This window comes from Onychomys torridus, chromosome 8, assembly GCF_903995425.1.
Source record: "Onychomys torridus chromosome 8, mOncTor1.1, whole genome shotgun sequence".
In the NCBI taxonomy this organism is placed as follows: Eukaryota; Metazoa; Chordata; class Mammalia; order Rodentia; family Cricetidae; genus Onychomys; species Onychomys torridus.
This window is the reverse complement of record NC_050450.1, coordinates 56,458,361-56,485,405: the sequence shown is the minus strand read 5'-3', so window position 1 is coordinate 56,485,405 and position 27,045 is coordinate 56,458,361. Positions and strand designations below refer to the sequence as shown.

General features: G+C 50.8%; 1 protein-coding gene across 1 annotated transcript in view; it reads left to right on the top strand.

Annotated features, from left to right (window-relative positions):
* Ntn1 (netrin 1) overlaps positions 1 to 27,045 on the top strand; it is a 198,457-nt gene that overhangs the window by 160,747 nt on the left and 10,665 nt on the right. The window contains 1 exon segment of the mRNA XM_036197259.1: positions 21,004 to 21,078. Within this exon segment, the coding sequence (XP_036053152.1) occupies positions 21,004 to 21,078 (75 nt within the window).

Here is a 27,045-nt window from a genome sequence, read left to right as displayed (position 1 = left end):
GAGTGTAGAGGGGGTAGAAGCTAAAAGACTGTGAGCAGTTTTTTTCAAAAGGGTATCAGCCATGGTTTTGCGGGGGTTGTTTTGTTTTGAGATGCTGGGGGGTAGATCCCAGGGTTCTTTACATTCTAGGTAAGTTCTCTAACCCAGTTTCAAACCAGGGTTCAGCCAGGGTTTCCACCCTCAGCACAAACTGGCTTTGGGTCCTGGTGCAGTGTGAGGCTGTCCACACTGGAAGCTGTGGAGCTTCTCAGGCAAGTGATGGTAATTGGGTGTCCCCTTAGGACAAAGCAGCAGTGTTGGTTGAGCAACACTGGGTTAAACCCAGGTGTCTTGCTATCAGCCCAGCTGCCAGAACTCTCAAGAAAGGAAACCGGAGATAGAGCCGGGGAAATACGGACCTCCTCTTCTAGCCAGTGGGACTAGCCCTTACACTATGGCTTGGGGCCAGACTGATCCCATCTGTATTATGGGATGTGTTCTGCATTAGGTTGAACTGTGTGGAATTGCACCTGCAGGTCACTGATGGGGATCCCCAAATGGCAAATCAATGTGGTGTGACTGCCCTTGGGCAGCCAGGATGGACCCTTTTCTTTTTAATTCTTGCTCTCTAGATTCCCTCTCTAATTCTCCGCTCTGTCCGCCCACCCTCCATCGTCCCTCCCTCCCTCCCTCCCCTCCCTCCCTCCCTGTCCATTACCTTCCTTGTTCTCTCTGCTTTCCCTGGTCCCCTCCCATCCCCCTCCCTGCTCCCCCCTTCATGAGCCTGCACAGAGGGCAGGGCAGAGGTCAGCCTGGGTGCAAGCAAGGCTAGAAAGCGTCTGTCCCCAGCCCTGCTGCCAGGGTTCCCTGTCACCCCAAGCAGCACAAAGCAAGTGACCCTATTGTTCTTCTGTCTCTGGGCCTTTGCAGGTGGAGAGGACAAAGGATGAGCTCAGAGGCCAGAGGGGCAAGTAGGGTAGAATGTTTAGCCCTTCATGGGCGTTCTTCTCCCTAGGACCTGAGGGGGATTATGATGGGGCAAATGACAGGTGTCAGGGAAAGAAAGAGGAGGGGGGGACCCTAGCACCCCACCCCACCCCACATCCCAGGGATCTCAGGCAGAGGCTGTGGGGGTAGGGTGTAGGCTTCAGAGCTTGGCTGAAGCAGGGCATCTGACAGGGCAGCTCAGGCTGTGCCAGCCCATACCTCTGCCTTGAACCCCTAAACTCCCAGGGAGTACTGGGCTAGGCTCTTGCTGTCAGTGTTGCCCTTCAAACCCCAACAGCCAGTGAAGTGGGTAAGTGAGTAAAAACCTCTCCAACCCTGAGACTGGAGCATTGAACCCATGGCGGCTTCTTTGATTAAATGGACCATCAGACACAAAGCACCCTGGATTTAATGATTATAACACCCACCACTAGAGCCATCAAATCCACCCTAAAGAACCTGGCCCTGTGGAAGATCCTGCAAACCACTCCAGAGCCCTGGGCTCAGTCCTCATAGGAGCCATGGAGTTGGGCTAAATGACCTATTAAGTACCATTTCAGCTCAAAATCCTGGCAAACACCTGTCATCTCAGCACTTGGGAGGCCTTGGCAGGAGGATTGAGAATTAGAATTTGAGGATAGCCTGGGCTCCATGGACGGTGAGTTTCAGGTGAGCTTAGGCTGCATATGAAGACCCCAGGACCTTTTCGGAAGCCACCTGTGGATCCCCTGAATTCATTTTCCAAGCAACTGGGCAGGGTCTGGACTTATGTTCCGAGGGAAAGTGCCTGGAAGTAGCCTGTGAAGCCCTTTCTGGGTTCTGTGGAAGTGACCAGGGGAATTGCATCCAAGTGTGTATGTAGCCACAGGGGGAGGAAGAGGGACAGGGTTTACCTGGTTAGCAGATAGCTTTCCTCTGGTACACACAGCCAGCCTGCAAAATGGAGAGGACAAGGGGGCCTGAGGTCAGAAGGATACAGATGCTCTACTCGGTTGCATGATGCGTAGGGTGTTCCTGCCCCCACCTCACCACCTCTAAATTTTGAGGTGGGGGAAAGGGGAGAGGGAGGGGGAGAGGGAAAGAGAATGTGCTGGTATGTGTGCACCACAGTGTTTGAAGGTGGGGTCAGAAGACAGGTCTGGTGAGCTGGTTCCCACCTTCCCTCTTCTGGTAGTGTCTTTTGTTATTTTCGTCATGCTAGCTGGCCCACAAGCTCCCAGACATTCTTGTCTTCACTTCCTGTCTTGCCACAGTAGTGCCGGGCTTACAGAGGTACAGAGGTAGAGCATCTATTTCTTCACAGGGGTTCTGGAGATTGCAGCAAAGCTCAGGGCCTTAGTCTTGTACAGCAAGTGCTTCCCCCCCCCCCAGCCATTTTGCCAGCCCCTTGAGCAGGGCATCTTCTCTGCCACTCTCTCTCTTGGCTCACAAAGTTCTGGGTGTGGCCATGTGAAATCAGTCCCCTACCTCTCTTGCCTGCTTACTTCTAGGTGTGACCAAACAGATCATTGACCTGTGTTTATCTTGCACTTCAGATCTGTGAACACAGTGACCCACTTTCTGTTCCCTCTTTCAGAGAAGCCAGCGTTTCCCAGTCTGTGACAAGCAAGTGTTCCATGGTTTATACTGTCCCATGGTCTCTGCTTAGGAGTCAAGTACAGTTAGGTATGGTGGCCCACACCTGTGATCCCAGCACTCAGAAGGCTGAGGTAGGAGGTTCAAAAATTCCAGGCTAGCCTGGGCTACATAGTGAAACTCCTATCTTCAAAACAAAGCATCAGTACATTTGGGGATCAGAGAATGGAGAAAGAATGTGTCTTACATAAGGAGACGCCTGAAATGAATGCATGGCAGTGGACATAACTGTTCACTCTGGCTCTCCAGAGGAGGTGCGCATCCCTCCCTAACCCTGCCTCCAGGGCATCATGCTGGCAGTTTGAAGTTTGCTGTGCTGGGGTTATTCACACTTTGGAAATGAGCAAGCTGTCCAGGTGATTTACTTTCTTTTAAATTTTTGCTTTTATGTGTATGAGTGTTTAGCTTGTATGTATGAATGTGCATCACCAATTGCCTGGTTTTCTGGAGGTCAGAAGAGGGTATCAGATTCCCTGGAACCGGAGTTACAGATGATTGCTAGCTGCCCTGTGAGTGCTGGGAACTGAACCCAGGTCTTCTGCCAGAGTGCTCTTGACTGCTGACTTCTCTTTCTAGCTTATACTTCAAGGTTTTTTTTAAAAGCCCAAACTGGGCCTGGCTCGCCAAGGCAAGTAGCAGAGCCCAGAGTTTCCTAAGTATTTGTACTGTCCTGGGAGGCCACCTCCTTCAGCTGCAGGGATGGGTAGGTCCACCTGAGATTCTAAAACTCTGAAGGAGTCTCCATCATTACCAGACAGAGAAGCCTCACAGTCTCCCCTTGGGGGCCAGATGATCCAGCATTGTCTTCAGGCTGGATGTCATGCCCGCCCTTCCTTCTTCCTGGGTGTGTTAGTTTTGCTGTGTGTTCAAGAGGTAACACAGTGCCAGCCATTTGTGCAGGTGATTTGGAATCAGGTTTCTCAAGTTAGGCTCGCCAGAACCTCGGGGGGCCTGTGAGAGGGCTTGTTGTGGGGGGTAGTTTACTGAGGGGTACTCCCAGGCAAGGAAGGCAAGAGAGTATAGGGCTAAAAACACGTGGCTTCCAGACTAGACGAAGCTCTGAGGGAGGCAGTCATGGGTGAGAAGCAGGCAGGGGCAGAAGCCAGGACATTACACTTGCCAGCATCATCTGACGAGATGGGCTGTGGACTCCCTACTGGAGCTGGCCTGAGTCTTGTGACTGCCCAGATACTGCCCCGCAAAGCAGTGTGCGTCAGCCAAAGGCTGCAAGTATGTGTGATTAGCAGCCGGCATCTGCGGCAGCTGTGTGTGGTGGGACAGAGAGGAGGGCACAGCGCGACAGCCACCCCCTCTGCCACCTCAGCCCTCTGTGACCATGGGTTTGGAGTGTATGGATTCAACCAATCGTAGAAGTGAAAGAAACAAACCCCAAAACCTCATCTATGCTGAACTTGTACCAACATTTCCCCTTCTCTTTCCATGAAGACTATAGTAGCTGTTTAACATTTTCATTGTACCGGGTTCTATAAACTAGAGATGATTTTTAGTACGAGGGAGGATGTGGGTAGGCTCTCTGCAAATACTGTACCATAATGTCTACGGAAGTTGAGTGTCCTCAGCTCTTGGTCCCTGTCAGGGGTCCTGGACCCCTCCAGTTTTGAGGGACAGTAGTAGTAAGTAATTCAGAAGGTTTTGTTAGGGATCATTATGGGTTTCTCTTTGCCCCACTCTCTGACATTCCTCCACTGTAGGAAGTCCTGGCTGTTCTTTGGGGTCCTCATGTCTTTCTCACAGCCAGCTGGTCACTCCATCTTCCTAATCCCACACCTCTTCTCTGCCATACACACCACTGCTGCTCCTATCCTTATGCAGAATCATTTGACTGCTTACGGTCCTGTATTGGTCAGGCATGTGCTGTAACAAACACCTCTTGGAGTCTAGTTATTGTTTGCTCATGCCACAGCTGCCACCCACAGGTGTCCCTAGTTGGATGGTTTCCTTTTGGCCATCCCCTGGAGCTACAGAGTCATTGTTGGGAAGCCCATGGGTGACTTTTATAGGCTTAGCCTAGAAGTGTTCAGTATCACTGGTGTTCATGCCTCTTTCGTTAGAACCCAGTCACATGACCATACCTAATAGCAAGGGCTGCTGGGTAATGCAGGCCCTATGTATGCATACATGGGGAATGACACAGTGGTTGGTTACCACGTATAGTTTGCACATAAATCATCTGGACCTCTCTGCTGACTCCCAGCGCATCTGTGGCCACCTGTCACTTCGATGTTGTAGTAATTGGCATCAGAAGGCAAGGCTGTTTTTTTCTATGTAGGAAGCAGTTGAGCCCAGTCTTAGCCAGGAGTGTGCTTCCTGCCTAACAGCTGCCTGGGTTTGAGGTACAGGCAAATGGAGCAAGGGTGTCCCCAGGTTCCAAGGCATGACCTCATCAACACTGGCTTAACCAACTGAGCCACTCACTAGGCAGCCAGCAGAGGTGATGCACCAGGGCTATGGCCATCCACCCCTTTCTTCCACAGCTTCCCAGGGAGCCCAGCTCAGCTCATCTGAATCCCCCTTTGGTGTTGACAGCAATTCCAGTTTGTGTCTACTCTTGGCTCTCACTGGAGAAGTATACAGAGAGCCAACTGGATCCCTGTTGGGGCAGCTTTGTTTTCCCTGCTGAACACAAAATCCCCTGTTCACTGGGAAATCTGACAAGGAGACCCTGTGGGGCAGGCCGGTGGGAGCAGATACCAGTGAATACAGCGCCCCAAATAGCTTCAGCTTATTAAAGGCGAATACACGGGATAACTCTGCCCGCCGAGTGGGAGATAGAATGGGGGCACAGAGCTGTTACAGTGGATTAGCAGCCGCAGACGGACGGAGGCAGGTGCAGCCTTTTCTGCAATTTGGAAAGGCTTAGGAAAGACAGAGCCTGTGCTGTGAATCCTTCTCTTGGCCTCGTTTGGGCGACAGGCTGAAAGTGGGGATTTCTTGTTCAGCCTGGCTTGGGAGTAGTTTTTTTTTTGTTGTTTTTTTTTTGTTGTTGTTGGTTTTTTTTTTTTTTTTTTTTTTTTACGTTTGCCTTGTTCCTTCACCAACTCCCAGAATTCCTTGGGATTCTGAGGAAGTTGTGCACTTGTCCACTTATTCATTTTCTGCATATTCATCCCTTCTGCATTTTTAGGGCCTGTCGTGGGTGCTGGGGTTACAGTGTTGAGTAGACAGCACTGTGCTTTCCCTTCAAAGGGACCCTTCAAGTTGTACTGTGTGAGAAAGATGTGTAAATACAGTGGATGGTTCCAATTCCGTTGTTTAACTGTCAACCAAACTCCAGATCCACAGACACTAATGTCACCTTCTGCGGACCAACTGGCATTGCTGGGAGCCTGCTGGGTCCTTGCTGCTTAACGAATGAAGCCTCAAGTCCAAGGTGGCTTGCTGATCTTCCAGATGGGCTGCTGTTTCCTAATGGCACAGATGGCAGATAAGAGAGAATGATGTAGTGGTCCCTGAGCATCCATAGGGAATTGAGTCCAGGATCTCAGGATACTAGAATCCACAGATGCTTAAGTTCTTTCCATAAACTAGTACAGTGTTTGCATATAATTGTCCTACATTCTTCCATATATTTTAACTCATCTCTTGATTGCACATGCCTAAAATATATGCTGTGTATACATAGTGTGTTTTTTCAATTTAATTTTTTATTTATGTCTGTGTGTGGGTGCCTGTGTGTGTGTGTGTGTGTGTGTGTGTGTGTGTAGGTATATGCACATATGAGTGCAGTACTTGAAAAGGCCAGAAGAAGGCATTGGATTCTCTGGAGCTGGAGTTAACAGCTGAGGTGGGTGCTGGGAACTGAGCTTAGGTCCTCCAGAATAGCCACAAGCACTCTTAACCATTGAGCCAAAGAATGGTTTTCTTTAGAGAATGATGATAAGGAGATGTCCATGTTTAATACACATGCCTTTTTTTTTCTTCTAAAATATTGTTTGTTGAATTTGTGCAAGCAGAGCTGTGATTGTGAGGGGCTGACTAAACCCAGTGTCAATGACATAATTGGAGATTTGGAGTCTTCAAGCAAAGCGCTAAATTTTAAGGTGGATCTTAGGAGGCAGAATTGGGATCTTAGGAAAGTCTTAAGATGCTACCTCCAGCTTCTTAGTTTAGATGTAGATCTTTGTCTCTGCATCTTTTCCCCCTAGGATGAGTATCTATCCCCCTCTCTCCTAGTGGACACCCCTCACTAGCCCAGAAGTACTTGGTAAGGTACTTCTAGATGTTTAAAGGATAGGCTCTTCGTCCTCAACGACCCATTCTGTAACTTTCCATGGACTGCAGGAATGGACACAGGCCACAGGGCTCACAAGCAGACAAAAGCTCAATCTGTACTTTCCAGGGTTTGCAGAACTCTTGGGGGTGGCAAGAATTTTGAACTTTGACGCTGATGATAGGTTTCAGAACTCTTGAGCATGTCTCTGAGAGAAGGAAATAAGATGTGAATCAGCCCTTGGAACCACCAACGAGCTCAACTACCAAGCAAGGAGGCATCTGAGACCAGACGGCTCTGAGTTAGCCCTGTGAATGAGTCCCATGGGTTGCGGCTTCCTGGCTTCATGGGTACCAGGTGTCCTCCACACATGCCCCCGATGTAAGGGAAAGCTGATTGGTGATTTGTCCACCAGAGGTGTTCTGGATTCTCTCTAAGAGGCCTGACCAGGAACTTCCCAGCAGGTAGTTCAAGTGTACTCATGGCCATCACAAATTTGAATCCAACCTGGGTAAAACCCTGTCTTAAGATGAACTATCAAAGGATTTGGTTGTAGTTTGGTGGCGGAGTGTTTTCCTAGTATATGTGAAACCCTGGGTTTGATGAGAGAGAGATTGGGGGTGGGGCAGTGAATATGAATAGATACTACTTTTTTTTTTTTTATGAGAGTCTTGAGCATCTGTGGGTCTTGGTACCTGTGGATGGTCCTGGAGCCTTTGAATCTCCCCCTAGATACTCGGGTGACTGTGTATAGACACCAGGATATGATGTTCATAATGTGCCAGTAACATTTATTGCAGTGTTTGTAAATAATTGAGAATAATTAAGCTGTGGATGATGACCTGAGGGGCTTCCCTTGCGGATAGCAGTTCTGCCTCTTAGAGAGCTTCCACTGTTTGTTCACTGCTTCCCTGCAGAGAACTGAGAAAAACAGCTAAGTGACTCTCAGTGTTCACTGGCTTCCCGTCATGCTTTCCAGGGAATCTGGAGCTGTTTCTCACTCAGCACTCAACGTAGCTGGCCACAAAGTGAATAGGAGGCAGATTCTGTCCTGTTCTCACAGCAGCAGCTGAGGAACAGGGAGGGTGGATGGGCAGGCTCTATGGGGGTTCTAAACACCCCACTGAGTCAGTGGTACTGGTAGCTAAGGGAGTGGGCTCTTCCTGTAGAAGGCTAGAGGGCTCTCCTGTTGATTCAATGGTTGGGTTGGTGTAGACTGTTCCAGAAGGTGGTCCTAAGACCATGTGGAGGGTTACAAAAGTCAGGTGAGGCTCAGCCAAGAACAGCCTGTTCTACCCTTGGGCCAACGGGCTAAGAACTTCATCTAGCTCCAGAGGTGGCAGGAAAAGAGGATGGGGCTGTCTCTGGGGTCATGAGAACTTCTTTAGCTCTGCCACAGTGAGCCCTGTGGCCTGTGTCCATTCCCACAGTCCATGGGAAGTTACGGAATGGGTCGTTGATGACAAAGAGCTTTTCCTTTAAACATCTAGAAGTACCTTACTGAGTACTTCTAGGCCCCAATGGCGCTGTGGGTTTCAGTGAAGTCGGTCCTGTGGTTGGCCAGGGAGGTGGATGGTCCGGATGATATTTGTTGATGGTGCTTCCCCCGTCAGCCCTCATTTTATTTTCTGGAGATAAGTTGTTTATCACGAGCCTTTCAAACGAGGCTCTTCTCCCTTTTTCCTGTCCGAGTTCTTCTTCAGTGCCAGTGCCAGAACTCATCCGTCATTTGGACGGAGGATTTTAGAAATAGTTTGGGGGGAAAAGGAATTTCTTCCCTGGGTTCAGCAACACTTCGAATATGGCAGGCTGTGAACATGGCTTGATTTCCCAAAGGCATGGCGGTTGGACCGAAGGGCAGAGCGTCATGCACACAGGAGGCAGTATCCGGGGAAGGGGGTGATGGAAGGGATGGATGATACAACAGCAGCCACACAGAGGATCTTGCCAGGTCCCCGAAGAAGGGGTGGCCCTTGTGCTGGACAGGGACACTTAGGGGTCAATGCTCAAGTGGTCCTCAGAGCACCCATGTCTTTGGACAGAAAGACCTATCTTAGGAGCTCCAGGAAATGGCTGACACAGCTTTTGGGGGCCTCTCTTTTCTCGTGGGTGGCAGTCAATACTGGTTCTACTCCTTGCTGGCACAGATCACACAGCAAGCGGGGTGCAGAGTGCATTGGCAGGGGCCATTCTAGTTTTCCCTCCCACATCCAGGCATTCCTACTACTTGGATTGGACACCATTGTCCTCCAAGGCTGAGGTCGTATCTGCATGTGGGGTGCAGGGGAGTCCTAAAGTCTGGGGTGGTCTGCATGTTATCCCTTTGCATAGCAGACATTGGCTGGGGACCTGTAGGAGGATAACTGAGGGTCAAGAGAAAACGCAGACTTCTGGGAGCTGGGTTAGCTAGCCAAGGTGTCCTTCCTGCAGTCAGGAGGACGGTTTGCAGCCCCAGAGGCTCTGGGCAAGAGGCTCTAATCTGATTACATGCTTTATTTGAGCCAATTTGTTTTCCAATCCATCTTGTTCAGCAAGAAGAAAGAGCATGCCGAGGACTCATTTGCACCCTCTTGTCCCAGTGGAAAAAAGAGGGGCTGCTCCCTCCTGTGGTCAGTACAGCCCCTGACCTCTTCCAGCCTGGAACCCCACCCCCAGCCAGACCACAGAACTTACCGGGAAGAAGCCTGAGGCTGCCCTAACACCGTCATCAGCCACAGGCTGAAGGGGCCTGCCTGTTTGGACCACCACTTCCTTAAGCCCAGCATACCTCTGTCTTTCCCTTTGGGGGTCCCAGTGTGTTAGGAATGGGCCTCAAGGGCGAGTAGCATGGGACTGGGGCTGCTCATCTCTAGGGGCTTCCCCTGCACAGACCTCCCGTCCCTGGGGTGAGAGCTTCCTGCAGACTCCAAGGGCTGGTATTTAAAATCTGCAAATATATTTTCATAATAAGGTGGTGGATTTTGGATCCGTGTTATTAAAGTCCAAATAAAACACCAAAGCCCATCCAAGCTCCCGGGAGAGGGAAGATTTATCGGCTCCCACCCTCCTCCTCAGGCAGGGTTCCGTGTGTGCCAAGCCTCACTTTTTATGTATTGTGGTGTTTCCCAAATTGCCTTTTTCCATCCTTGGGAATCTTGCTTCCAGCCTTTACTTTTCTACTGCTGACCCAGACTGGCTGCTTCCTGTGGGTTCTGATACTGAGCCTAGTGACTTCCGCCCTTGGACTAAGGCAAGTGGGGCCTCGGGGTCTTGGCCCACCACATGCAGCAGCAGCCTGGCCTGTTCAGCAAATACCTGCTGAGGGCCTGATGAGTGTCCTCCTCCCTGGGGACCCCCCTGAAGCCTCTGACTTCAGCTGGGAAAGGAGACAGTGTACAAGTAAACCGATAGTCCTTTCATTACAGTGTGAGGCGTGCCCTGAGGAAACAAATCCTCCAAAGACTTCAGCAGGACAGGCAGAGGTCAGCCATAACTCCGAGAATCAAGGACATATTTGAGCGAGAAATGTCTTCGGGCTTAAACAGAAATTGGATGTGACAGAAATGCAGTAAAGTTGGTTCTCTCTCATGGCTCTTTAAGTCAGAGTGGGGATAATGAAGGCCGCGATGACCCTGGTGCTGATTGCATGTCAGCCCTCCTCATCTTAGCAGGGTTGTAAAAGATGACAGTCACCTCTCCATTGACCTAAGTCACGAATCCAAAGCTGTAAGGCGCAGTGCTGTGTTCAAGGACACACGGTTGTGTGGGGGCTCCAGCGCCTCTTTGCCTCGGTAGCCTCCCCACCATCTAGGCTGTCAGGTCCTTCACACTCCCCAACACCCTGTCCCCTACAGGGTCCCCAGCTCTCAGATTGCCATTCCCACTGAAGTGACTAGTTGCCTTCTGAAGTCTGATTGAGGGTTCTGTGTAACTGAAGTTCTCCTGTATCCTGGCCTGCCGGCCATCGGGACAAATCTCTCCCACTCACATCCCCCAAGTAAACATACAGAGACTTATATGTATGGCTGTGGCAGGCTCTGCCCACTAACACCCCACATCCTAAAGACAGCTCACTGCCCTGTACGGAGACTGGAGACGCTCTTTCTAGACAGCAGCCTGTGCCTCTGAAAGCATCTTGGCCTCCTAACTTCTGTGCCCACCCCCACTGCCACCCAGTGCCAGTGTACACATTCTACGGTGTGAGTGTTCAGAAGGTTGAAGAAGTCACTAGCCAGGTGCCTCATGAGCAGCTGGCCACTGTTAGTGGCCATGTCATGGAGCTTGTGTTTGTGGCTCTACTTGTCTGGGCAGGCTTGGGCACTGCCCCTAGCTTATCTTACACTGCTCCCAGGTCCCCAGGATCATTGGTAATGATCCCCATACTAAGTCTGGGGACACTAGGTCTAGTTGCTAGGAAGAGGAATAGACCATTCCAGACTGTGATGTGGATGCTAAGAGTCGAGAAGGTTCTCCACTGAGCTCAGAGGGAGGCCGCACAGCACAGTCGAGGCTCAATGGAGTCCCAAAAGGAAAGGCACTGGAGATCCCGATGTACCTGCCAAACCTGTTGTGTGGTCGGTTGTGGTCTCTCATACCCAAAAGGCATTGTTCACCCTGTACTTCCAGGTGGGTCCTCCGGCCACCTCTGTCTAACAGTCTGTCCCCTCCATCCTTCCTACCTGAATCCTGCTGTGTGCTGCTGCTATCTCAATCACTGCTGCTACCCCAGTTCACCGATGGGGACATGGAGGCCTGGAACGGTCAAGGGCCACCGACCAGAAAGACGTGCTTGTAGGCTCCATTTTTCCTGATGGTAACGGGGTACCTCCATCAGTTGCTTCCACATAGAGCTGAGGTCTCCAGAGTGAGTGAGTACCTGGCATGGTGAGCCACGTGGACCGCATGGAAGATAAGCCTTTCTTGTTGGAAACACAGGTTTTAGGAAGAAGGGAGCTTAGATACTGAGAGACTGTGGCAGATCTGTCGGATCCTTTGTGTGACAAGGTTATATTGCGTGGCTTTCCATCAACCTTCATGTCTCTGGCTCTCCACTTGACTTCCTGTCCTTCTCTACCAATGTGCCCAGCTGATTGACTTCATTTTCCGGGTTTCATTCTTTTCATGATACTCAAAGTGGAACTCATGTGGTTGGCCTGTTCTCCCCCCCCCCCCCCCCCACCCCCACCATCGTACCAGCTGCTGTTCTCTTTGTCTCATGATCCACCTAGAACTTTCCAGAGTCAGCCATGTAGGGAGGCACGTAGGAGAACTTCTCAAGTGAGTGGAAAAGTCATAGAAACAACGTGGCTGTGTCGGAGGAGGGACATTCATGCCAGGCTTGCTTCAGCCACCTGGCATGAATATGTGTGTGTGCCTACTTTTGCTGGTTTCCTGGGCAGAAGTGCCTTCTTCCCTTGGCTTAGGCGTGTGTCTTTGAAATTGGAAATGGAAATGTTTGCATCTCCTCATGCACTTTTGGGTTTTCCTTTCTCTTTCTCTCTCTCTGTCTCTCTGTCTCTGTCTGTCTCTGTCTCTCTTTCTTTAGACCAGGCTGGCCTCAAACTCACAGAGATCCAGCTGCCTCTGCTTCCCAAGTGCTGGGATAAAAGGCATGCGCCAACACCACCTGGCTCGAGTTTACTTTCTTGTGAATCACCTGCTTGTGAATTACCTCCTTGAAGTTTTGCCAGTCTATTTTTTTTTTTTTTTTATTGAGTCACAACAGTTCTTAGTGGGTTAAGGACCCAATCATTTGCTTTCTTTGTTTAAACATTTTGGGGCTTCTCCTTTTAATTATATAGTATGTCTGTGTGTCCGTGTGCCTGTGTGAGCATGTGTGAGCGTGTGTGTGTGTGTGTGTGTGTGTGCGCGTGCTTGTGCTTGTGGAGATCAGAGGACAACATGTCAAAGTTGGTTCTTTCCCTCTACCACGTGGGTACCAGGGATTGAACTCAGGTCATCTGGCTTGGCAGAAGGCACCATTTACCTCCCGAGCATCCTATTGGCCCCACATTTGGGGCTTTCTCCCACTTGATTGTCACACGTTCAGCTCCATGTCAGTCTGCTGCTAGAAGAGGCTTCATTTTAGGAGCCCCATAGCTCAACGTGAAGTGGGCATTTTGTTGTTAAGGCTGGTGGGACTTCAGGGTGATGAACCCGCGGGCGAGACCAGCACACATTAGAGAGACAGTTGCATGGAGGCTAAGGAGCTCCATGAGGCTCAGATCTTTTGGAGAAGTGACTCAATGCTTGGACAAGTGCTTGTTGGTGAGAGGGTCAAGAAAGTGGTCTTGCCTGACCGAAAACAGCCAATGACCAGGAGTAAGAATTGGGAATGCTGTCCTCATTGCCCCATGATAGCTGTTGTGAACTCCCCTGGATTACCCTGGGTCCCCGAATACTGAACACATTTGAGTTGGGCTTGCTGGCCTGGGCAGAGTCCACGCTACCTACAGTTGTGGGTCAGGCAAACTGGCTCCACTTGTCCTTTATCACCTTCTCTCCTTGAGCCATTTCCTCCCATTCAGAGGGAACCAAGAACCCTTACCCAGCACTGAGCCATGGCATTGGGTTGGGGGGTGGCATAGGTGGAGCTCACCCAACTCCCTAGGGTTTTCCACCCCTTAGTGGACCACACTGACTAGATGTCCCTCACTCACCCTGTCCAGCCCGCAGCTTCCCAATGGCAACAGGAGCAGGAGCAGAAGAGTGGGCCAGGACTACGAGAGGGAGACCTTTGCCAGCTCCCCGCCCTGCTCTGAGGGGAGGTGCCAGCTGCGGTGCCCCAGGCTCCTGCCATAGGCCGCCAGGCTCTGCTTGCCATATGCTTGGAGATGATCCTAGAGCCGCGAGCAGGCTGGCCCAGCAGGGTTCTGGCACCTGGGCACAGGAGGCAGAGCAGGGGGGGCAGCTACCCAAGGTGCAGGAGAGAGGCCTGAAGGGGCTCGGCCTGTGGGGCACCTCTTGGCTCTTGGCTGTGGGTTGGTCAGGAGAGCAGGTGGGAGGACTGAAAGGAGGTAGGCTGCTCCCAAGAGGGGCTGGGATGCCAGCCAGCCGGGATGAGCCTTCGCAGGCTGGGCAGATGGCCCCTTCTGGGTCCCAGCAGCCCTCCCCCGGACGGAGAATGTCCAAGCAGAGACCAGGTGGCACCTGGGGCCAACCCTGGCAGCCCTTGTCTTTGGTGGGGGAAGAGAGCCTGGTGGAAGGAGCATCTTGGAGCAGGTGCTCCTGAAGATCTGCCTGCAGTATTTCCCTGACCACTGAGCCAGAGCTCTCTAGGGTCAGCAGGAGTGGGATGGTGGGTGCTCAGACCGCTAGGTAGAGTGGATGGGTTTCTAGACATGAGGCTAATGATCACGGGCCTGTAGGATCTGCCATGTCTGGTCCAGGGTCTGGCAGCTGTTGTATCGAGGTTGGGACCTAGGAAACTGTAATGTTGTTTTTTGTTTATGTCTTCGCATTGTGAAATGGTCGATTTCAGTGCTTGTGTGCAGTCTGTCATTTAATAATGTTCCATCTTTTTCTGTTTCTAAATAAATCAAGTAGCATGAAATGGCCATGTCCATCATAGCTCACAGGGCCATATCTGTGAACCCGGCTCGTTCTAGACATCTCTCAAGTCTGTCTGTTCAGTTCAGTCATTTCAGTTCTCCTGAAAATATGCATTTCACTCACATTCCAGGATTGTCGCCTGGAGTCATTGTACAATAGTCTTCTAATTCACAACATTTCTTTAGGTCAGGGTTTTCTCATTCTTCCTAGTCTGTCTGTTTTCTTTCTTTTCTTCATAATTAGACATGACAATGTTTTGTCTGGTCTTTTCTTTTTTTAAAAGTTTGTTTGGAGGCATTTCAAAGAGTCAAGCTTTGGGTGTATTTGTAATTTTAAGTCCCTCCCCCCATTCTGCTTATTTCTGCTGTTATTAATTCTTCCTCTCTCTTTGAATTTTGTTTTGCTCATTTTTTTTTAAGTTTCTAAGACCGAGTCTGGTTTACTTATTTTGATCCTTTCTTTCGTCATAACAAGTATTATTAATTATAGTGTGGTCAGGAAGTGTGGACTGTACAGCTTCTTATAATTAATTTAACATTTTTTTCTACTTAGATGTGTGTGTATGTGTGTGTGTGTCTTGTCTGTCTTGTCTGTCTGTCTGTCTCTGCTTAAATATCTTTCAGTGAAATCTTATTACACATATAAAGTAATTAAGACATGTTTACATTTGATTATTGTGTGCATCTGTGTGGGTACAGGTGTGTCATGGTGCCCATGTGGGGGTCAGAGAACAACTTGTAGGAGTTGGTTCTCTCCTTCCACCATGTGGGTGCTGGGGATTGAACTCGGGTTGTCAGGCTTGGCTGCAATCTCCCTTACCCCCTGAACCATCTTACTGGCCCCATAAAATAATTTTACTTGGTAACTCTTCTTTATACATTTTGAGCATGCTTGTTTTGAATTGTGCCTTTTCTGGTATTAACATTTCTGCTTCTTGGCTCACTTTTGTTTGTTTGCATTTGCTGGTACACAAAACCCTTGTCCCCATTTAAATTGTCTTTTAAAATTTCCCTTAGATCCTTGTGTATGACTTACCTTTCTTGTCAGCATTATAAAGTCCCTGACAAAACAACTTGAAAGGAGGAAGTATTTATTTTGGTTCAGGACCTGGGGGGAGGGGGGTCAGTCATCAAGGTGCAATGAGGCAGAGTGATCCAGGGGGCAGCCCAGGAGAGGGAATGACCACTCTGTGACTTTTTTCTGGTCTCCTTTTGTTGTATCTGGGCCTCTGGCTGCTGGATGGTGCTGACACACTGATGTTGGTTGGGTCTCCTCCCCTCAGCCGCTTCTCTGGAAACACCAGCCTCTGCATTCCTTGAGGTGTGACTGTGTGGGTGTCTCTGAGCATGTGCACTCAGGTGCAGTGCTTGTGGAGGCCAGAAGGGGGTATCAGATCTGGAGCGGGAGTTACCAGTGGTTGTGAGCTGTCAGTGAAGGTCCTGAGAACTTAATGCCAGCATCTAGGCACCCCTCCTTCAGTCCCTCCCTGTGATTCTAAAAGCGCTTAAATTGACAACAAAGAGTAACTATCAACACTTCTTATGCAGTAGTTGAGTATTGTGGAATCAGTTTCTGAAAAGGATCCTTCAATTTCATCTTTTTAAAAATTTTTTTTTATTTACTTATTTATTTTATTTTATTTTATTTTATTTATTTATTTATTTTTTTTGAGAATGGGTTTCTCTATGTAGCTTTGGAACCTTTCCTGGAACTCAACTCTGTAGCCCAGGCAAGCCTTGAACTCACAGAGATCTGCCTGGCTCTGTCTCCCAAGTGCTGGAACTAAAGGCGTGTATGCCTGGCCACTTTCATCATTTTATCCTCAAATAGTTTTTTTGTGTGTGATTTTTTTTTTAAGTTTTTATAAAAATTACCCAAGCCATCTTGCCCACTCCTCTTTTATGATCTTAATGTATCAAAAATACCTCCTTATACTTTTTATTTTCTCTGGCTTATCTTTTGACATAATTTTATTTGTAATTTATTTCTTGAGTTCTCTGGCATTTTGTGGCATTTCAAAAGAAGTATCTTATTTGGCAGAGTCAAACATAAAATAACATCCTTGACATTTTTATTTAAGCAGTTTGATTCCCTGCCTTATTCTACTGGTTTTTGCTAATATGATCTAAGTTTCCAACTAAATTCTTATAATCAGATATTTTTAGTGTTCCTTTGTAAGCATTTTAACAGTTTTGATATTTGCCTTAAGTTGTAGAACCAGATTTCAGACTTTTATGTTTAATGACTTTGGAGACATGTTCGTGGCATAACTTTCCCCTCTCAAAATCCTCATTTTTTATTTATTTTATAGGTAGTTGGAAAGCAAATATGAAATTGTTTTCTGATCTCTACATGATTGGGAATGCTCTGTGTGTGTGTGTGTGTGTGTGTGTGTGTGTGTATGTGTCTGTCTGTCTGTCTGTCTGTCTGTCTAGTGTGTATGAGAAGACTGTCTAGCTAGGTATAAAATTCTTGTGTTGGAAGTTTGCTCCCTATAGACATTACTCAGTGATCATCTGTCCCTTTCTTTTTATTGTTTTTTTTTTTAATCTGTATGCATATTTTTCTTACTGTAGCATTTCCTATGTCTTACAAAGACATATCTGAGTGTTGGGCTGTTTTTCTTGCTTTTGGGGAAAAAAATGCAATTGAACCCTTTTGCTTCTGCACATGTGGCTCTGTCCTGGACTTAGACATCCTGCCCTTGATTCTTGTTTCTATTTTTCTCTGGCCTCTGCTGACTGAAGCCCAGTCATGGGTCAACTCTCCACTCTCTTGTGTATCTTCATTCTCTCTAGTTTTCCCGTCTTTAGCCCGTCCCTGTACATCTCGAGAGTTTCTGTGATGTATCCTCCATGCTGAATCACCTATGGTTTCATTCTCCCTGCTGCCTCAGAAGTGAATTTCAATTGTGATACTGGCTTTCTGAGTTACTTTAGTTCCCCCCCCTCAACTCTTATGTACCCTGTGGCCTTTGAGTTCAGCCCAGTTTCCTCCCTAGTTTCACAGAAGCTGTGTTTTTAGAAGTCCCTGAGCCTGTGTAAGTGATTGCTTCTGAGCAGCTATGGGAGAGGCTACTAGATGTGAGGGTTTATGGCTGTCACGTATTTATGGCTTGGCCCTTGGCAGATCCCTGCATGGCCCTGATGGCTGGATCCCCATGTCAGACAGGTGGAGCTCTAGTCCCTTGCTATCTGGCCTTTAGTAGGACTTACTTCTGCACCGTAGAGTTGATACCTTCTGTGGCCATGCCTTTTCTGATTCTCTGCATCCACAATTTAGATCCAGAGAGTCACTAAATGGCTTACAGTCCTTCCTTCCTTCCTTCAACTCCCCCTGTCCGTTTGTTTGCTGTTCGTGGTCTTACTGTCCTCCCCTCTTCCTCTTCCTCCTCCTCCTCCTCTTTCTCCCCTCCTCCTCTTCCTCTTCCTCCCCTCCTCCTCTTCCTCTTCCTCTTCCTCCTCCTCCTCTTCCTCCTCCTCCTCTTCCTCCCCTCCTCCTCTTCCTCCTCCTCCTCCTCTTCCTCCTCCTCCTCTTCTTCCTCCTCCTCCTTTTTTGTGATCTTTTTTTTTTTTTCATCAGACAAAGAACTGTGTTTGGAGGTAAAACCCCCGATAGGCTTTGCCTCATCCACCACCATCTGCCTTTAATTAATTGAGATTGCTCCCAGATTCCAGCATTGGGTCATCTATCAGTTTCTTTCTTGGCATCCACGTGAATTTTCATTTTTTTCACTGTCTTTATAGCTGTTTTGGAACAAAACAAGGAGAGGCCTTGTGAGTGGCTGCCAAGTAGATACCATGTTGCAGGAGTCAGAGCTGGGCTTTCCACTGGGATTTGTCTCTGTAGTTGTGTGTTGTTGTGATGGTAACGAAGGAAGCCAAGTACAAGGCCATTTCCCTTACCCAGGAACCCCTTGTCCAGCAACCGCAGCCATCTGGACCCAACATGGAGTCCACAGAAAGCAGTTCTTGCTGCATCCATGTTCTGAAGGTTCTTCCCTTTCTCCAGAGGAAACACAGCTTCAGTGCGTCCCTCCAGCCTGTTTACCTTATTTCACACACCACTCTAATGGATGTGGTGTATTTTCCTAGCTCAGTATTGAACTGGAATCTGAGGGAATAAGGGACATTCTGCAAAGGAGACTGGCTTCTTTTTTGGAGTCTGAGTTAACCGTCTGTCTGGACTTTGCTCTGCTGAGCCAGGTGTTGGGTGCAGACACATCCTCATATTCTGGAACCACTAGGGAGCATTCAAAAATCCAGACACACAGGCTGCCTCTTCAGTGAAGGAAATTAGAGCATGTTGAGGATACACCTCAGACTTTAGTGGTGTTTGAAACTCCAGGATATTGTACTTCGGGGCAGGCACCAGGGACCAGGGGGTTAGGCTCACAGGCTGCCTCAGTGGGACTTTCTGAATCTTAGATTTTCTTTTGTACAACAGACCGGGCTACAGATTCAGAGGAGTTCATCAAGCCTCAGAATAGTGCCAAGGCCTCCTGAGAGCTGGCTGTGCCACCATGGTGTGTGCAGCCGTTGAGAAATACCAAGATGGCTGGGCCCTGGCACACAGGCTCTGAGAGCACTGTGCCGTTAGTCTATGGTGGCTGCTGCCCATTCGTGGATAATTCTGTCCCAAGTGTACATTTAGCTCTAGGACTTTGGCTATTCCTGGGGTACAGGCAGTGATACTGAAGGTTTGGGGGTGGTGTGTTCCTGGGACTTGAATGTTTTCCTCCTACCCTGCAGGATGCCCCCCTCCTTGGGCAGGCCCAATCTCAGCTTTTCCAGTATTTTAAGTTGGACACCATGTCTCCCTCTTGCAAAACCGACACACCCAATAGTGTCCTCTCCACCTGGGTTGTTGCATGGGTACACCTTGCTGGACCTGTGTGGAGGACTCCGGGCATTGTGACTTCTTCCTGATTGGAAATGAAAGCACACGTACTTGGGCCAACAACTTCACAAAAACAAGTTACACAAAAGCTCCAAGTGAACGCTAAGCTGACCCTGCAGTGATGTCATTCGGTTCCACCTGTAACTCAGTTCATCTCCCTAAGTGGGGAGCGCAGCGCAGGAGACTGACCAAACCTGTTTGCAAACACTAGAATGTAGCACAACCTGGGTTCAGCCATGCTGCTAGTGAGTCGGCACGGATGCTCCCCAGGATAGCTGCTCCCAGTTAGGAAGGACAGCCATGATGGGTGATGCTGCAGTGTTGAGCTTTACCCTTTCCTGCCCTCACTTTGGGCATCGCCACACTGAGCGAAGTCCATGCTCTGGAGAACTTGGCCCTTGCACTTCAAAATCTCCCTAACCCAGGAACCAGTCATCTGCCCAGCTGGCAGAAGAGGCAGCCTCCACAGTCCCTGGGCAGAGCCATCCTGAGGTGGGTCCAAAGGGACAGACCACAGGACAAGGAGGAAGAGGACAGGATTTTCTTCCATTTCTTGAAACTGGTTCCTGAATTTGGGCCCCCAATTGTGGGATTTGGGCCATGGCTCCCTCCCAATGTGGGGATAGAGTTGCACTGGTTGGTTAAAGGAGGCACCAGTCAGAACATCTGGTGCCTTGAGAGAAGAGCTTCTTGCTGGGGGCTAGAGACCAGTTCTGGAGAGATGGTCGCCAACTGTCCCCTGCAGATCTGAGCCACAGGCTGGTGGCAGATAGTAGTGGCATGCACCTGCCCTCCTGTTCTGTATTCCCACATGCATCATTCCTTTCTCCCTTGTTGACCTTGGTAGGTGGCTTACCTAACTCTGAGCCTCAGTTTTCTTACCTGCCCAATGGGAGTAATAACAGTTACATGAGAAACCAACTGTAAGACTTTTCGGGAGATCCAGCATGTACAGCGATGCAGGCAGGGCAGGTGGCTGGCAGCTTCCCGTCAGGCTATCCTACTGATCTCCTCAAGAGAGGACATCACCTTGTTTCCTACAAGCAGAAATGGCTGGCAGGAGAGGGCAAGGTTAGGCTGCCCTTGGAGGTGGGGCCAACAAAACCATTGCAGGACTTATAAACTTTGCATCTGCTGCCTGCCTGGCTCTCTTAGAGCCTGGAACCCCCAAAGCTGTGGCCAGCAGGTATGGCCAGCAGCCAGTGGCCAGCAGCCCTGCCTCTCAGCGGGAGGGCCCATTAGGGCTAAACTCTTTTCGTGGGTATTTTATTTGCACACTTCACTGGAGTGGACACCAAAGGGGTTTTCAAACGTCTCATGGGCTGCTAATTTCCCCTGTGACCTCTTTTGTTGGGGCCTAACCCCAGCCAGAGGCTTCATGCCATGAAAGCCAGCGCCGGACACAGACCCCGACGGCAGCGCGACAATGAGGCCTCTATCTGCTTTAGTCAGGCCCTGGCTGACTCTTAAGGCAGAAGGAATTGGTGCGGTGCTTGGAAACTCTGGGTGGCATGATACAGTGGTCCGGAAGGCTCTCGTGGAAGCTGAGATACTCCACCGGGCTGACGGGAGAGGGGTGGCCTTTGTGCCACTGGCCTCTTTTAGAAAGCCAGCCTGTCCTGAACGGCCACCCACTTGGCCTGGCCCACGGATACCACTGGGTATCTAGGGAGGTGGCCCCGCTCGGCCACCAGCCCATTCTTGAGTGGCCTAATGAGTGTCTGTCTGTGTCCTCCCTGCAGACTGTGACTCCTATTGCAAGGCCTCCAAAGGGAAGTTGAAGATGAACATGAAGAGATACTGTAGGAAGGACTATGGTGAGTGTGTGGGGGGGTGAGGGGGTGGGTGTGTGGGGGGAGAGTGTGGGGTGTGTGTGTGTGTGGAGTGAGGGGTGTGGGGGGAGTGTGGGGGGGTGTGTGGAGTGAGGGGTGTGGGGGGGGTGTGGGGGGGTGTGGGGGGAGTGTTGGGGAGTGTGGGGTATGGGGGGGAGTGTGGGGTGTGGGGGAGTGTGGAGTGAGGGGTGTGGGGGTGGATGGGGGGGAGTGTGGGTATGTGTGGGGGGAGTGTGGGTGTGTGTGTGGGGGGAGTGTGGGTGTGTGTGGGGGGGGATGTGTGTGTGTGGAGTGAGGAGTGTGGGGGGTGGGGGGGAGTGTGGGGGGGGTGTGTGTGGAGTGAGGGGTATATGGAGGGATGGGGGAGTGTGGGGGTGTGTGGAGGGAGTGGGGTGTGTGTGGGGAGTGAGGGATGTGGGGGGTGGAGGGAGTGTGGGTGTGTGTGGAGTGAGAGATGGGGGGTGTGGAAGGGTGGGGGGTATGTGGGGTGTGGGGGTGTGTGGGGGGTGAGTGTGGGGGGAGGGTGTGGTGGGGCACTCCTCTGGGGTGGCTTTGCAAGGGATTCATGACACAGAGTCCCTGGGATCCATGAAATTCAAGAATACCACCTCTCTCCAGTGTCAGGGAAGCCACAGGAGCCTGGATTCTCCCAGTTGCCCTGCACGGGGGTTGAGGGTGGGGGCTCCAGATCAGCAGGGGCCATCGAGGCTGAGATTCCTAGCCCAGACTCTGTTGACTCAGCCCCAAAGGGCTGTGTGGCTGCAGTCCGCTCATTTGCTCTCTACCCTTCTGTGTCCCTGTTCATTCCCTGCCCTCTGTCTCAAGTCTCCTGCTTGAGTGAGGTTCTCCAGCACTGGTGTGGGTGAGAACCAAGGGCTGTTTAGGGGTTTCCTTGGGCCGTGGCAAGATGAGGAGTCTGCACTGTAAGCTGTTCCCACCTTCATCCCCACCCTGAGGACCCTGAGCAGTTCCCGAGGTTTTCAAGGGGAAACCATGCCCCATGGGGGTCCACACTGGACCAGCTTGAGCCAGACTTGCAGTTTTCTCCTTTATTCGGCCAGGGCTTCTCAGCATATAGAAATTCATGATTGGGCACAAAGGAATTTCAAGAATTTCTGAAACCTCATTTTACTGTGAGCATGCACATGTATACCTCTCACACTGAAGCCAGAGAGGACCCCAAGAAGCCAGACAGCCCCACTTGTCACAGGCCATGTGACCTTCCCCCAAACCAAGAAAGAGCAACATGCAGGTTTTAGGTATTGATTCACAGATTGCCAGGTTGTGGGCATCCAGATTCGAGCCCCACCTTCCACCAGGGGTCCATCCAGGGCCAGCGTCCCAAAGAACAGACCCCTTAAAGAATGATCACCCCAGAGCACTGCAGAAGCTTCCAGCTCCCACTGCAGAACAAACCTGAGCTTGCTGTCCTTGAAAAATAAAGAAGGCAATTGTCTCCCTCAAGCTGGGGTGGCGAGTACAGGAGGATCTGACCTCTCAGGTCTACCCCCGATCTCTGCCATAGACTGATAGAAGTAGGCCCCAAAATGCCACCACCACCACCCCCGGTCTCTGTGGGCCGAGAATCTGTGGCTCCTGTGCTCTCCCAGGCTTTGGCCTTGAAGCCTGATCGATGCTCCTGGCAAAGCAGAAGGCCAGGTGCAGCCAGGAATGTGAGGGCCAACTCACTGCTCCCAGCACTGGGTCAGGAATGGGAGGGGGTTGGCCTGCTTGAGGAGGAATGGATAGGGTTCAGGGTGGAGCTATCTGGGGAGGGTATTGAGTGGGCTGGGGTGGGGTAGGGTTGAGTTATCTTTGCAAAGTGCTGACCCACGGTGTCGATTCTGTTCTTTAGACAGAAGGAGGGAACTCTAAAGTTCCTGACATGGGTTCCATGTTCCACCTGATTCTTTTGGACTTAATCTGGTTTCGCTCTCCTCCACCTAATTTTCCAGGGTCACCCTGGCCTCTGGTAGTGCCCTTGTCTACACCAGGTTAATGGTGACTTTTCTTTACGAATTTAAGTCTGGGGCTTTGCTGACCCCGCATGCAGTGGGTGTTCCCGTAGTCAGCAGGAAGCATTCTTTTTGGGTAGGGAAGGGTTGGGTATGGCCTCTGGGCTCCACATTGGCCTCTCTTTTCTGGTACACCTTTTCAGGGCTGACGAAGCATGAACATGCCTTGCCTCTACTGTCACTGCCAGGCTCTGCTTCTTCTCCAGCAGCCTTGGGAGGGTCTGAGTTAGTCCGTTTTCTGTTTCCCTAACAAAATATCTGAGGTCTATTTTTGGCTCATGGTTTCTGACGTCCAAGAGCACGGCACCTGCATCCACTCAGCTTCTAATGAGGGCCTTGGCTGTGTCAACCCATGGTAGAGTATGCCATGGAAGAGACGAGGCGACCCAAGGAGCCAGGTATCTTGTATAACCTGCTCTTAAGATCCTAACTACATTTCATGGGGAACCCTAATGAGATGAACCCCTCTGGACCCAGCATACCTCCAAAGGGCTCTATCACCTCTCAGTACTCTTATGCTGGGGATGTTCCGCTCCATAAAGGTTCCGCTCCATAAAGACATAACCACTGCAGAGGTTTCTGGTTTCAGGGCTGCCCTTTTGCAATAAGGTCATTTGAAGCAAGTCTAGTTTCTTCGGTGCAGCTCAGTGTCTACCATGGGGTCATGTAAGTTCCACAGAGGGCTCAGAAGAGCCAGGCACTATGGGATACGTAGGGCCTCTGGAAGCCTGGTTTGAGAAGATTGTACATGGTAGACCATAGTGGGATAGACAGGGTGGTGGGCAGTGAATACTACAGGACTTGCCCCGCAGTGTGAACCTTGCACTGAGACTGGGGGAAAGCCTCTCATTGGGCTTTGCTGGGCTGGGGAGACCCTTCTGTGCATCCTTGTTGGACCCGCATAGCCCGGGTGAAGTGTGTCTAGGCGGCCCTCCTGTACTTGGAAGGTCTGGCCAGCCCAGGGAGAAGATTGACTGGAGAAGGACAGTAGAGAACCTGCCCAGACACAGAGGAGGTGAGGCCAGGCCAAGGGAGCTGGCTCAGAGGCTGCCTGATCCCTGCTTGCTTGCTGACTGACACTCTGGCAGGGGGCCAATTAGGAAACACATTTCCTTCACATCCAGGGCACTTGGATGTTCCAGAAGCTGCTAATTAGAACCTGGGTTTTGCCATCCCTGCTGAGAGAAGAGCCCCTTTCTCCTCCAGCCCCACCAAGTGAGGCTTGACCTGGGGCAGCTAGAGAGCTCTCTTTCAGGCTCCGCTCATCCTGGGTGGTAGCCAGTGGGCAGAAACCTGCAGCCCCAGGAGGACTATGGGAAGATACTGGCTGGGCGGCCCAAGGTGTGCCAGACCAAGCTTGGGTAGGTGGATATCAGGCAAGACAAGGAAAAATGGGGGTCAGAGAGAGCCTCATGACAGGGCCTTGGCAGGCTGCTGGCCCCCATCTAGAGAGACCCCCTGGTGGGGAAGACGGTTCATTCCTTTCCTATGTGTAAGCTTCGCCAGTCTGGGCTTCTGCTTCTTCACATCAAAGGGACATGATATCCAAGTCCTGGGCACCATGTCTAAAAGGGCTATCAGTAGTGCATGGAGATCAGGTCATCCATCACCTGCCCCCCTCTCTGCTAAGCCACCTCAGTCCTCTGTTGCCCTCTAGGGGAATCCAACTTACCTTACAGATACTCAAAAACCAAGGCCAAGCCAAGTGTAGAACCCCTGCCATAAAGACAGCTTTTATTCTTTGTGAGAGTCTCAGAAAACCCCATTCTGGAAGGACCCTTTTTTTGTGGGACGGGGTGTGGGATGGTGTGTGTGTGTACACATGCTTCCCCTTACCTCCAGGACTGCAGGCCCCCCCTCCACCCACCCACCCGCACTGAACTGCTTCTCACAGATACCACCCACCTGCAACACAACACAGGCATGGGGTGGTCCTGCCATAGGGACCCAGGGAGTCTTGGTACTTTATCCCACTCCCACCCTCAAGATCTTCCCTCTACGTACATTCACTAAGAGCCCCGGGCCCTGCCCTGGGTACTGTACTCACAGATGTGCATGGCACACGGGCTGACCCTCAGGGAGTATACATTTAGAAGAGACCTATATGATAGAAGTCCCAGAAGAATCCTGAGTGGGACTGTCCAGAGCCTGGTTTGGCCTTACAGAGGAGGGAGTGTGAGTAGCCTGGGCTCACAAAGCAGGGATCCTTAGTAGTGGGGAAAGTGTCTGTGCCCAGAAGCTGGAAACTGGCTGGTGAGGTCTGAGAATCAGGAGGGCAGGGGTGCTGGGTGTAAGAGGGTAGGGTGAGGGGGGTAGGGAGGAGAGAGCGAGCTCAGAATCGGCCTCCTGGGCTGCTTACATCTGTGTGCAGAAACCGCTGTGACCCCACTGAGGGTGACGCCTGTCCTCTAGCAGCTGCCCAGGGAACCTAAGTGTCCTCTTCCTTCTCCTTGGGATGCACATCAGCTCTTCTTGTGAAAGGTGAGATCATCTTCCTCTTGCCAATTCTTGGAAAAGTGCTTCATTCCCAGAAATGTTTATTAGTCACCCCCTTGTTGAGAGACATTTTGGCACTATCGGATGGAAAACTCAAGATGCTTTCACACGAGCCTCAAGTGTTCCACCTGACAGCCTGTGCCGGTGGTTTCAGAGGACGCAGCTTGAGGGGAAGTGCTGTGGGCAGGCATCTTGGCCCTGTGTGGCATGTGTGCCGTGGCCCTGGTAGCCTGAGCTGAGAGCTCTGGTGTATCTCAGCATGCCTTTGTGCCTAAGAATGTCTGCAGTCAGTGAAAATGTAGTAGGGTGAGGCTAGCCAAGCCAGAGCTGGGCTCCCCAGATGGCTCTTGGGAATACCTGCTAGCCCTGCTTCACCCTTCCTTCATCAGCCATGTGGGAGGTGGGGAGGAGTTCTTACTCCCGAGGCTCACCAAGGTCCAATAAGGTAAAATTGCAAACCTGGTATTGGGCACTCTGGAATCCTAGGCCTGAGCTTTCTCCTTCCCCATGCTGGTGGTTTAGCTTTTGGCAGCCTGGAGGAGACGTACAGCCCTTAGAGGGCTCACAACTTCATACCCTAGTGGAACACTGGCTCTCAGCTCCAGATCAGACTTGGAGGAAAAGCCACAAAAGCATCTTGATGGGCCAGGAAGAAGGCACGGTCCCCAGGGCGGGGAGCCCGAGCTGGTGGGCAGAGGCGACCACATAGTGAGGGGCAGTGATGGCGGCAGGGATGGAGGAGGGCCCTGAGGAGGTGGATTTGTGGTGGTGAGTGGGAAAAGAGGCGGCAGATGTGGAAGTGAATGGATCACGAGGTGCTGAAATGGATCGGGATGGTCGTCGTGGCGACGGTACTGTTATGGTGGAAGTTCTGCTTTGAATGACAGGCCACACAGTGCTAGCCCAGCTCTGGTCTCTTGGCTCAGACTGGGAAGAAGGTAGTGGGGGTCTCCTGGCTGCGGACATGGAGTTTTGCCACCTCATGAGCATCCTCCTCCTCCTCCTCCTCCTCCTCCTCAGTGATCCTGGGATCAAGTGTTTCTCCGCAGCTTCAGTCCCTTCAGAGAGCCAGATACCTTAGCAGCCATGCCATGGAGGTGAATTTAGTATGTCTACCCCAGTGACACTGGGTATGGGCATAGGTATTAGCGTGCCCCAGGGCTATCTTTTCGAGGCAAGGCTCTGATGTGAGCCAGAGGCTGCTGGTAGTGATTTCTGGGGAGAGCTCTGTCACCTGGACAGCCTCTGGTTGAGGGAACAGGGCACAAACCAGACAGCAGCATGCAGCATGGCATTTCAGAGACTTGCTGACCCTCCCTGGGGTCACTGGCCCCCTGAGGATCCTCCTGTTTCTCCAGCCAGATGTGTCACTCCCCCCCCACCACCACCCCAAAGAGTGCCAACCACATATGGATGCCAGATGTGGAGCTGGATCTGCATG